The 12,662-nt window shown below is 41.3% G+C and overlaps 1 protein-coding gene across 1 annotated transcript in view; it reads right to left on the bottom strand.

Moving 5' to 3' along the window:
- LOC122548685 (ammonium transporter Rh type A-like) overlaps positions 1-12,662 on the bottom strand; it is a 45,906-nt gene that overhangs the window by 18,163 nt on the left and 15,081 nt on the right. Inside the window, exons 2-4 of the mRNA XM_087979813.1 lie at positions 6,828-7,014; positions 5,875-6,025; positions 536-683 (exon numbers count right to left, since the gene is read on the bottom strand). Coding sequence (XP_087835939.1) covers positions 536-683; positions 5,875-6,025; positions 6,828-7,014 — 486 coding nt within the window. The remainder of the gene's footprint in view (positions 1-535; positions 684-5,874; positions 6,026-6,827; positions 7,015-12,662) is intronic.

Below are 12,662 nucleotides of genomic sequence, written 5' to 3'. Positions count from 1 at the left end.
GTCAGTTCAGGTTTAGAGGGGAAAGAGTAAAAAGGAACCTGAGCGGCAACGTTTTTACACAGAGGGTGGTACACGCAGAATGAGCTGCCAGTGTAAGTGGTTGAGGCATGTGCATTAACAACATTTAAAAGGCATTTGGACAAATACATGGATGGGAAAGGTTTAGAAGGATATTGGCCAAGTGCAGGAAAATGGGGTTAGTGTTGATGGACATTATGGTCGGCATGGTCCAGTTAGGACCAAAGGGCCTGTCTCCATGCTGTCAGACTCTATGACTCTATGTCTGTACAACAGAGCTGGGAAGGAATGTAACATTAGACAGAGGTAGGCAGGTACATAGATCAGAAATAGCCTGGTTAGTACACATTTGCATTTCATATTGTAGGAGTTGAAAATGTGTTGCTGGAAAAGCGCAGCAGGTCAGGCAGCATCCAGGGAACAGGAGAATCGATGTTTCGGGCATAAGCCCTTCTTCAGGAAGGAGTCCCCTACTAATTTATAACACAGCTTGTATGGACAATACATTTTTGCTTACCAATCATAGCAAACAAATCTGAGTGATACACTGATCCTTCATTATCATGGCCACCTTGCAATCCTGGTCTGTATAGGACACGACTGACAGCAAGACCGAAGTATGCACCAAAAGCATGAATAGTCATCGACGCACCAACATCTTTGGCCTGTAAAATACCCAGATGCCATGTGTTATTACCTTGGTTAGTGAAAATGCATAAACCTTCAAAATGCCTAGTTCAGGCAACATCTGCAGAGAAAGAAAAAAATTCAGTTATTGTTCTTTTTAGACCTTGGAGTTCAGGTTCATAGCTCCTTGAAAGTGGAGTCGCAGGTAGATAGGATAGTGAAGAAGGCATTTGGTATGCTTTCCTTTATTGGTCAGAGTATTGAGTACAGGAGTTGGGAGGTCATGTTGCAGCTGTACAGGACATTGGTTAGGCCACTGTTGGAATATTGCATGCAATTCTGGTCTCCTTCCTATCGGAAAGATTTTGTGAAACTTGAAAGGATTCAGAAAGGATTTACAAGGATGAGGGACATGGATAGGATAAATATACAAAGTCTTTTCCCTGGGGTCGGGGAGTCCAGAACTAGAGGGCATAGGTTTATGGTGAGAGGGGAAAGATATAAAAGAGACCTCAGGGGCAACATTTTCACGCAGAGGGTGGTACGCGTATGGAATGAGCTGCCAGAGAATATGGTGGAGGCTGGTACAATTGCAACATTTAAGAGGCATTTGGATGGGTATATGAATAGGAAGGGTTTGGAGGGATATGGGCCGGGTGCTGGTAGGTGGGACTAGATTGGGTTGGGATATCTGGTCGTCATGGACGGGTTGGACCAAAATAGACTTTGTCTATTTATCCTATCCATGTCCCTCATAATTTTGTAAGCCTCTATAAGGTCACCCCTCAGCCTCCGACGCTCCAGGGAAAATAGCCCCAGCCTGTTCAATCTCTCCCTGTAGCTCAGATCCTCCAACCTTGGCAACATCCTTGTAAATCTTTTCTGAACCCTTTCAAGTTTCACAACTCTTTCCGATGCTATTATCTGAGAAGTTTTCATGCTTCAACAAAATTTTGATAGATTTTAAATTTTGGTGTCGTTATCCATAACACAAAATGATCCCTGCACATGTGCAGATGCCGTCCATAATATCATCAAGGCATGACAGGCTGCAGAAGTGGTTGTACATGAACATCTGGCATCAATATTCCAGGATGTGGCTGTGCATGAGCCAGTGATGATGCTGTTTTCAGTACATTGTGACATCAGCAGCAGAGCACATGTAGAATTCCCCACAAAGTCCACCACAACTGCATATATGCTGCGGATGTCACAGCACTCGATTCTAAGAAGAATGCATCCATAAGGATCTATGTTGTTCCATCAGATCACTTGGATTGGACCTGGTATATGTAAGGTTTCCAAAAAATGTCCTCTGTTACCATTGTTTCTTTATAGTTGTTTTCAATAATAGTTGTTCATGTTTATTCACCTGAATGCAGATCTGATCTTACTAGCTGGTGACAAGCGGTGAGCAGACTCAAAGAACTATAAGCTTTCAGGAAGTCAGCACCTGAAGTTAAATCCAGTAGCAATACAGAGCCAAGGGTGAAGGGCAAGGCTAGCCCAGCAATCTAACCATGGAGGAGGTTGACAACTAGCCCAAAGGCTGTATGGTACAGCAGGCTTTACGGTCAAACTGATTACTAGACCAGTCTGTCAATCAAGATCGTAGGAAACTGGCTTTGACTTGAGAAAGCAATTCTTTTCTAAACTCAGATCAGCTAAAAAGGATGGAATCGTCTTCACAGTTACAGAACTGAAAGCATGTGGAAAATGCACTTACTGCCATACTTCAAAATTCTGGAGATGATGCAAAGAATTTCCAGAGACAAAAAGCAATGCTTACAGTCACAATAGCCTCTTAACATTACAAAAATCTGTACTAAGGAAATGTCACCACTTTTTAAGGCAAAGTTGAACAGCAAACCTGTTCTTTCTTGGTGAAATTGCAGATTGGGATAATCAATATTGGAGTGCCAACAATGCTGTCAATAGCTCTCATACTCACTTCAGTTTGGTCACGGGCTGAAGTCACTGTTTTGGCTTCAATGGATGTGAAAGTTTACCTTATAACCTTTATCCAATTGTAAAGGTCATGTGGAACCAGCTGCAACGTCAAAGGCAAGGCGAGGTTCAGCAATGTCAAGGCACAAAGACAATATTTTTGAAATCCTTTATGCTATCTGCAACCAGCCATATTCATTGCTCAGCAGGACAACTTGCAAAAACCTCAACTGCATTCTTAATGTAGATTCACCTATCAGTCAGAAACCAGCAAATGAGTTTGAAGCAACAATATTCAATGTACTTTAAAGTCCGGGGGAAACCGCTCATTGTCCACACTGAAGACTGAAGCCTTTTGTAGTTATGTGCTATCAGCCACCTGTTCACACTCACAGAAAAGTTCCACACTCAGTTAAAGTCAAAGATGAGATTCAGATTGAGGCCATGTCCCAGAAACAAGTTATTTGAAAACTTGTACAGCCAACTATGTGGTTCTTGGCAATGGTATCAGTTCCCAAACTTGGCTTAACATACCTGAACAAGGTGCTTCAATGAGAGCTAAATTGGGGCCATGGAGCAATAATTTACATACTGGAGTACTTAAGGAAGTGGCCGTAGAAATAGTTGTGGTCATCTTCCAAAATTCTATCGATTCTAGACCAGTTTCTGTGGATTGGCGGGTAGCTAATGTAATCCCACTATTGAAAAGAGAAGGCAGACAGATATGAGGGAATTAGGCCAGTTAGCCTGACATCAGTAATGAGGAAAGTTTTCAAATCCGTTATAAAAGATTTAGTAGCAGAGCACTTGGAAAACAGTGACAGGACTGGAAAGTCAGTGTGGATTTACAAAAGGGAAATCATGCTTGACAAATCTATTGGAATTTTTAAATTATGTAACTAATAGAGTTGACAATGTAAACCCAGTGAGTATGGTTTCTTTGCTCTTTCAGAAGGTTTCCATATAAGAGATAAGCATGTAAAATTAAAGCACTAGAGATTGGTGGCTAGTACACAGACATGGATAAAGAACTAACTGGCAAAGAGGAACAAAGAGCAGGAAAAAAAAAGGGCCTTCTTCTGAGTGGCAAACAGTGAATAGTGGAGTACCACGAGGGTCAGTGCTTAGACTGCAGTTATTCAAAATATATATTAATCATTTAGATGAGGGAACTAAATGTCTTCCAGAGTTGACAAGGTTGGCTTATGAGGAGAGATTGAGTAGACTGGGACCATACTCATTGGACTTTAGAAGAATGAGGGGGATCTTAAAGAAACATATACAATTATGAAGTTAGTAGAAAAGATAGAAGCAGGGAGGTTGTTTCAACTGACAGGTGAACCTAAAAATAGGGAACATAGCTTTAAAATAATGGGAGCAGGTTTAGGACTGAGTTGAGGAGGTTGCGAATTTGTGGAATATTGTGCGCACTGAAACAATTTAGTTTTCCTTGTTGAATGATTTTAGCCAAAGTTAGATAGATTTTTGAACAGTAAGGGAATTAAGAGCAGTGGGTAAGTGGAGCTGAGTCCAAAAAAAAAACCGGCCATGATCTTATTGAATGGTGTAGCAGGCTCGATGGGCCAGATGGCCTACTGCTGCATCTATTTGTTATGTTCTTATGTAAAATCTCCAAATTTGCAGAAAATACAAAGCTGGGGTGAGGGTGAATTATGAGAAGAATGCAGAGGTGCTACACTGTGATCCGGACAAGTTGAGTGATGGGCAAATGCATGGCAAAAGAAATATAATATAGATAAATTAAAGCACTAGAGATTGGTGGCTAGTACACTGACATGGATAAAGAACTGACTGGCAAAGACGAACAAATATAATATGGATAAATATGAAGTTATCCACTTTAGTATCAGAAACAGGAAGGCAGATTATTATCTGAATGGCAATAGATTGGAAAAGGGGGAGACTGTATAAGACTTGAGTGTCCTTGTACACCAGTCACAGAAAATAAGAATGTAGATGCAGCAGGCAGTGAAGAAGGCAAATGGTATGTTAGTCTCCACAGCGAAAGGATTTAAGTACAAGAGCAGGGATGTCTTGCTGCAATTATACAGGGTTTTTTTGTAAAACTGCACCTGGGGCATTTTGTGCAGTTTTGGTCTCCTTATCTGAGGAAAGATGTTCTTCAAAGTTTGTGAGAAGATTTGTAGCTCGGGTGCTCGTTGCTGTGGTTCTGTTCGCATCCTCAGTGCTTGGGAGCCTCCTGTGAAGCGCTTCTGTGGTGTTTCCTCCGGCATTTATAGTGGCCTGTCCCTGCCGCTTCCGGTTGTCAGTTTCAGCTGTCCGCTGTAGTAGCCAGTATATTGGGTCCAGGTCTATGTGTTTGTTGATGGGGTTTATGCCCATTATAGGGCAAGCGAAACAAAGAACAGCCAGGGAATTCCTAGAAGCATGGCACTCATCCACAAACTCCATCAACAAACACACAGACCAGGACCCAATATACCGGCCACTACAGCGGACAGCTGAAACTGACAACCGGAAACGGCAGGGACAGGCCACTATAAATCCCGGAGGAAACACCACAGAAGCGCTTCACAGGAGGCTCCCAAGCACTGAGGATGTCACCTAGACAGGGGACGAAACATTTGCAACAAAAACTTCCAGCTCGGCGAACAGAACCACAGGAAGGATGTTCTGGCTATGAAAGGAGTGCAACAATGGTTAACCAGATTGATTTTTGGGATGGTAGGACTAACACATGAAGACAGTCTGGATCAGTTAATACCATATTTCCTGGGAATGAGGGGATTTCATAGAAACCTTTAAATTCAGATAGAATTAGACAGAATATGTGCAGAAAAGATGTTCATGCCTACTGGAGACCAGAACCAGAGGTCATAATCTAAAGATTAGGACATTTAGGACTGAAAACAGGTTACATTTCATTAGTTAGAGAGTGGTGAGCCTGTGGAATTCTCTGTCACAGAAAGTTGTTGAGGTCAAAACATTGAATGCTTTCAAGAAGGAGTTAGGTATAGTTCATAGGACTAAAAGGATCAAAATGTATGTGTAGAAAATGGAAATAGACTACTGAGTTGAATGATCAGACATGACCGTATTGAATGGTGTGGCAGACTCACAGCAGACAGCAGCCATCAAGGCATTTCCATCTTATAGGAATATTATGGAGATCCAGTGATTATTGTGATTGCAGAGCCAGGCAGGACATTTCTTGCCCTCTTACCTCTCTTTGCCTAATGAGTCTCTCAGAGAACTTTTGAAGGAATTTAGTTTGGTCTCTTCAAATTCAAGTATACATACCTTCAGGACTGTAGTGACCAAGTGTTCATTGCAAGCAAATATGGTAATCTCGAGAAGAGTCATAATCAGCAGTTGGATTGGACTGGTTTTCCCCAAGACAGCACCAAATGAAATCAGGGCAGTTGCTGTGCTGAAGTCTGCATTTATTAAGCTATAGAACAAAAACATTTAAATTACTTGCCATTGTTTATTTTCTGAATTCAGTTTAATGGTTAATTAATGTCATTTGTAACCAATAGTTACAATTTTACTCAAAATACTCAACTGCTATGCATCTTATAATCAATTGAATTTAAATTATTTCTGTTCAATTTCAAGTCCAGTGTACTTTTCAATATTATAGCTAGTAGTTACCTATGGCTGATTAGGAATACAGGTGTGGATTATTAGATTTCAGATTAGTGGATAAAAAATAATAATAAATACCATTATTTGGCATGTAATCCTTTTCCATTTGAAGTGGAAAACTACAAGTAATGCATCAATTTTAAATAATACCAGAAAGGCAAATGTATATCTGCCATGAAAAACTGAAATGTAATATTTTTGTTTGCTACTGGCTGTTTTTTGTGAGGCTGTGATTGAGATAATTTGTATACGAGGAAAGAAAAAAGCAATTTTCACTATTTTCCTAATCTGTGTTTTACTTTCATGTACAATAAAGTTATTGTACAATAAAGTCATCCCTTATAAAGTTTTTTAAAAATTAGTTACACCGTTGATTTGAGCTATTTCTTTCATCTTTCTGTGAGGTATGAGAAAACCCCAGATAATTATAATAGACTAAAACTGAGACAATAAGGGTGGATTTTACTAATCTAGTGACATTGCCATATTGAAATTTCAGGTGCAGAGTTCAGAGGAAAGACTCAACAAAAATTCTTAGCCATTAATTTCACATATGAGAAGACAGTCGTTAGGCAAGCAATTAATCAATAAAAGATTAAAAATACCTGAAAATGTCAACTTTAATTTTTCCATCTTTTAAATGGTGCAGCCAACCTTGCATCAGAATCCCCCACTGAAGACCAAATGCAGCAATGAGTAAATTAAATCCAACACTGCTGAACCCATAGTTCTTCAAGAAGGTCATCAGAAAACCAAATCCAACAAAAATCATTACGTGTATATCCTGGAAACCTGAATAAGGAATATGTATAACTCATTATCATCATTGGCTCATCCGGAACACTATATAGACAGTGGGGGGCTGATTTCCCTGAATTCCAGTATGTCAATGCTGTGTAGGATTAGCACATTCAAATGCATTGCTCCTGGTCAATATCACAGGGCACTCTGGTTGTTGTCAGGGAGCAACAATGAGAAGAGAGCAAACCTCTTCGATCCATTGGATAATCTGGATACAGATCACTGCTTCTCTTTTGAGGGTCTCCAGGCTTGTTGTTAGACCTGGACTGTCCCGTTTGAATGAGAATTTCTGTGAACCAGAAGGAACTCTTTGAAATATTGGCTAAGTTGTAAGAAGCTTTACTCTCCCATTTGAATTGCTCCATGTGTTTTGAAAATCCTTGATGCTCAAATTGACACTATCCACACCAGAAAATGAAAAGCAGAAGAAGATTATGAAGTATCACTGAATGCACCATAATACAATGAATTGGAAAGGAAATTGTTTTCATAATGCTGTGATTATTTGTAAAAAAAGATGAACTACTAATAATCATAAGGATGTTTTGGAGAGAGTGCAGAATATTCTCAAAGGATAAAGAGATCAGCAGGACATTGTTGTGTACATTGGAACCAACGACATAGGAAGAGAAAAGGATGAAGTTCTGAAAAGAGAACAGATGAAATTAAACAGGAGGTTAATAGTAATATTTGTATTACTCCTGGTGCAAAATGCTAGGGAAAGTAGGAATAGATGAATGCATGGCTGAGGATCTGATGCAGGGGAGAAAGATTTGCATTTTTGGATTATTAGAATCTCTTTTAGTGTAGAAATGACCTGTTTAAGAAAGACATGAATTGAAAGGGGACTAATATACTGGCAGGGGGATTTGCTAGAGCTGCATGGGAGGATTTAAACTAGTAAGGTGGGGGGTGGGGGGGGGGGGGGGGGGGGTGGAATACCCAGAGAGATACAAATCATTCTGCTATAATGTGTATTTCGTTAATACGAATTTGCTGTAACATGATTGCTAAATTAGGGATACTGTTTCTTAAGCATAACCTTTTAAGATGTGTGTTGGGTGTAACACAATTACATCGCCAACCTGTTAAGTGCTGTTTCTAAAGCATGATCTTTCTATAATGCGGGGTTGCACAAAAACACAACCATCGCATTACAGAAGAACTACCTGTCGTGAGAAAAGAGATCAGTCTAAGGCTGGAGCAGTTGGGAAAAGGAGCACGTCAAACAGTCAAGGCAGGCAGGAGCAAAGTAGAGAACAAGGTCGTCAGAGTCATAGTCATAGAGAAGTACAGCACTGAAACAGACACTTTGGTCCATGCTGGCCAGATATCCTAGTCCCATTTGACAGCACTTCTTGACCATGTTCATTTCCTAGGATGGACTGATAAATTAAACTGCTAGAGACCTGACAAATAAGGCAGATTAACTCAGGGCATGGTTGGGAACATGGGATTGGGATATCACAGCTAATACAGAGTTGTGGCTCAGAGATGGACAAGACTGGCAGCTACATTTTCCAGGGTATAGATGCTATAGGAATGATAGAAGGGGGGTGGGGGCAAGTGAGGAGGGGGAGTGGTGTGTTTGATTAGGGATAATATTTCGGCTGTACTTAGGGAGGTTTCTGGGGAGTGTGTCCAATGAAGTTATTTGGGTAGAACTGAGATATAAGAATGAGATGATAATTTTATTGGAATTGTACTTCAGATCCCCAAATAGTTAATGAGAAATTGAGAAGCAAATTTGTAAGAAGATCTATCATCTGTCAGAATAATAGGGCTTGGATAGAGAGGAATTTGTTATGTGTACAAGGAATTTTTCTTATTCGGTATATGAAAATACCTACTAGAGAAGGAGCAAAACTTGATCATCTCTTGGGAAATAAGGTAAGGCATGTGACTGAGGTGTCATTGGGGGAGCACTTTGGGGTCAGTGATCATAATTCTATTAGTTTAAAAAAAATTGGAAAAGGATAGATCTGACCTAAAAGTTAAAATTCTAGATTGGAGGAAGGCAAGTTTTGATTGTATTAAGCAAGAACTTTTAAAAGTAGATTTTTCCTGGTTATTCGCAGCTAAAGGGATGGCTAGAAAATGGGAAGCCTTCAAAAATGATGATAGTCCAGAGAGAGTACATTCCTGTTAGGATGAATGCTTCATGACTAGAGAAATTGAGGTTCCAGTCAAGAAAAAGAAGGAAGTATATGTTGGGAATAAACAGTAGGAATTAAGTGAATCCCTAGAAGAGTGTAAGGGCAGTAGGAGTATACTCAAGAGGGAAAATGGGAAGAGAAAACAGGGACAGAAGATAGCTTTGGCAAATAGGGTTATGGAGAATCCAAAGGGATCCTACAAATACATTAAAGAGTAAATAGGGAGAGAATAGGGCCCTTAAAGATCAGCAAGACTGCCTCTGCGTGGAATTGCAAGTATTTTGCATCAGTGTTTAGTACAGAGAAGGACGTGGAAGCTAGAGAACTTGGAGGAAGCAATGGCAATATCTTGAAAAGTGTCCGTATTACAGAGGACATTTTAAAATGCATAAAGATGGATAAATCCCTAGGACCTGATCAGGTGTACCCTAGAGCTCTGTGGGAAGCTAGGGAAGTGATTGCTGAGCCCCTTGCTGAGAAATTTGCATCATCGATAGCCACAGGTGAGGTGCCAGAAGACTGGAGGTTGGCTAACGTGGTGCCATTATTTAAGAAAGGTTGTAAGGAAAAGTCAGGAACTATAGACCAATGAGCCTGACAACAATGGTGGGCAAGTTGTTGAAGGGGATTCTAAGGGACAGGATTTACATGTATTTGAAAAGCAAAGGCTGATTAGGGATAGTCAACATGGCTTTGTGTGTGAGAAATCATGACTCAATATCCTGACCAAGTTTTTTGAGGAAGTGATGAAGAGGATTGATGAAGGCAGAGTGGTGGATATTGTCTATATGGACTTCATTAAGACGTTTGACAAGGTTCTGCATGATGGACTGGTTTACAAGGCTAGATCATATGAAATACAGGGAGAACTAGCTATTTAGATACAGAAATTGCTTAAAAGACAGAGACAAAGGGTGGTGGTGGACGGTGATTTTTGGACAGGAGGCCTGTGACCAGTAGTGTGCCACAATGATTGGTGTTGGGTCCACTACATTTTGTCATTTATTTAAATATGTGGATGTGAATACAGGACGTATGGTTAGTAAGTTTGTAGATGATACCAAAGTTGGAGGTGTAGTGGACAGCCAAGAAGGTTATTTCAGAGTACAACAGGACCTTAATTAGATGGGCGGAGGAGTGGCAAATGGAATTTAATTTAGAAAAATGTGAGGTGCTACATTTTGGAAAAGCAAATCAGGGTAGGATTTATACACTTAATGGGTGGTTTTACTGAACAAAGAAACCTTGGAGTGCAGGTTCATAGTTCCTTGAAAGTAGAGTCACAGATGGTCAGAATAGGGAAGAAGGCGTTTAGTATGCTTGCCTTTCTAAAGGGTAAACGTTTAAATTGCATGTCGCCTATAATGTACTTTGTTCGCTAACACTTTAACTGCTATTTCAACTGTGCGCTTCTTGTATGGTGCAGGGTTGCACAGGAACTATCACGCTATAAAAGAAATGACTGTAGATTAATTTTGGATATCTGGTTAGCATGATGAGTTGGACTGAAGGGTCTGTTTCAATGCTGTACATCTCTATGACTCCATGACTATAGTGCTGCATAGGACCAGAGAACTGCTGAGAAAAGTGATATGCTTTCAAAGCATTGCACAGTCCCGTAATACACGAATTCTAAATTTCAAAGTAAGCTGTAATTTAGACTACAATAGGAAAGGATGCTGATTTATTGGCAAGTCAGTCAAAGTATTGTAATGAACAGAGCACCAGAGGTCACTTGCAAACCGACCTCCACCAATCCTCCCCACAATCATCATGTTTTGTTTATTTCAAATAAGGCATAATTCCTGAACAAGTTCTTTTTACCTATAGAGGACTGTACTTTGTGTGTGAATACATTCAGTTTCTAGCAATTGCAAGTGATGAAAATGATTATCCATGATTTAGAGTCATGCAGCAGGCTGGAGGGGTGAATGGCCTATCCTCTCCTTTGTTCCTGTCTTTTTTTATTTTGTGAGCCCATCTGATCATCTTAACTTGGCTACGAGTATTAGAATAAACCATTGGGATTGTTCAGTATGTGCTGCACAATTGCAGACTCACATCTAATGACAGACATTTTGATCTGATGTTTTTAAGCATCAGATGGTTGAGTACAATTAATATTCTAGATTAGAGTGATGCTGGAAAAGCGCAGCCAGTCAGGCAGCATCCGAGGAGAAGGAAAATTGTCGTTTCAGGTAAAAGCCCTTCATATGGACTGAAGGCAGGGAGCCTCCAGGGTGGAGAGATAAATGGGAGAGGGGTAGGGCTGGGGAGAAGGTAACAAAGAGTACAATAGGTGAATGGAGGTCGGGATGGAGGCGATAGGTTAGAGAGGAGGGTGGAGCAGATAGCTGGGAAGGAAGATTGGCAGGTAGGACCGGTCATGAGGATGGTGCTGAGCTGGAAGGTTGGAACTGGGGTAAGGTGGGGGTAGGGGAAATGAGGAAACTAGAGAAGTCCACATTAATGCCCTGGGGTTGGAGTGTTCAGAGTCGGAAGATGAGGCGTTCTTCCTCCAGGCATTGGGTGGTGAGGGAATGGTGGTAGAAGAGACCCAGGACCTGCATGTCCTCGGCAAAGTGGGAGGGGGAGTTGAAATGTTGGGCCACTGAGTGGTGGGCTTGATTATTGCTGGTGTCCCGGAAATGTTCCCTAAAGCGCTCTGCGAGAAGGTGTCCAGTCTCCCCAATGTAGAGGAGACTGAATTGGGAGTAACGGATACGATAAATGACATTGGTGGATGTGCAGGTGAAACGTTGATGGATGTGGAAGGCTCCTTTGGGGCCTTGGATGGAGGTGAGGGGAGAGGTGTGCGCGCAGGTTTTGCAATTCTGGCAGTGGCAGGGGAATGTGCCAGGAGGGGAGGGTGGGTTGCTGGGGGGCGTGGACCTGACCAGGTAGTCACAGAGGGAACGGGCTTTGCGGAAAACGGAAAGGGGTGGGAGGGAAATATTTCCCTCGTGGTGGGGCCCGTTTGGAGGTGGCCGAAATGTTGGCAGATGACCGATTTATGCAAAGGTTGGTGGAGTGGAAAGTGAAAACCAGGGGGGTTCTGTCCTTGTTATGTTTAGATGGGTGGGGTTTGAGGGTGGAGGTGCGGGATGTGGACGAGATACATTGGAGTGCATCTTCGACCACGTGGGAAGGGAAATTGCGGTCTTTAAAGAAGGAGGCCAACTGCTGTGTTCTGTGGTAGAACTGGTCCCCCTGGGAGCAGATACTTTTGCCTACAATTAATATTCTGCCTATTGCAAATAGCGAAAGGGATGTACTGTTGGTGATGAACTGTCAGTCATTTGGATGTACAGCTTATATATCTGGCATTAAACTGGTGCTAACATACATACACAACAAAATTCAACATCTGCAGGCAAAACTCCCATTTCTGTGCATTTTTAGCCTATTTTTAAATCATTCAAGGGGATTCTCAGGAACAGAACCTTGTGGATCTGGAAGACTGAGTGTATCACATTAGCCATG

Source organism: Chiloscyllium plagiosum, unplaced genomic scaffold, assembly GCF_037043375.1.
Source record: "Chiloscyllium plagiosum isolate Xiang-an unplaced genomic scaffold, Cpla_swu_hap1 HiC_scaffold_3, whole genome shotgun sequence".
In the NCBI taxonomy this organism is placed as follows: domain Eukaryota; kingdom Metazoa; phylum Chordata; class Chondrichthyes; order Orectolobiformes; family Hemiscylliidae; genus Chiloscyllium; species Chiloscyllium plagiosum.
The sequence above is the reverse complement of the archived record's forward strand: the minus strand, read 5'-3'. Positions and strand labels throughout refer to the sequence as shown.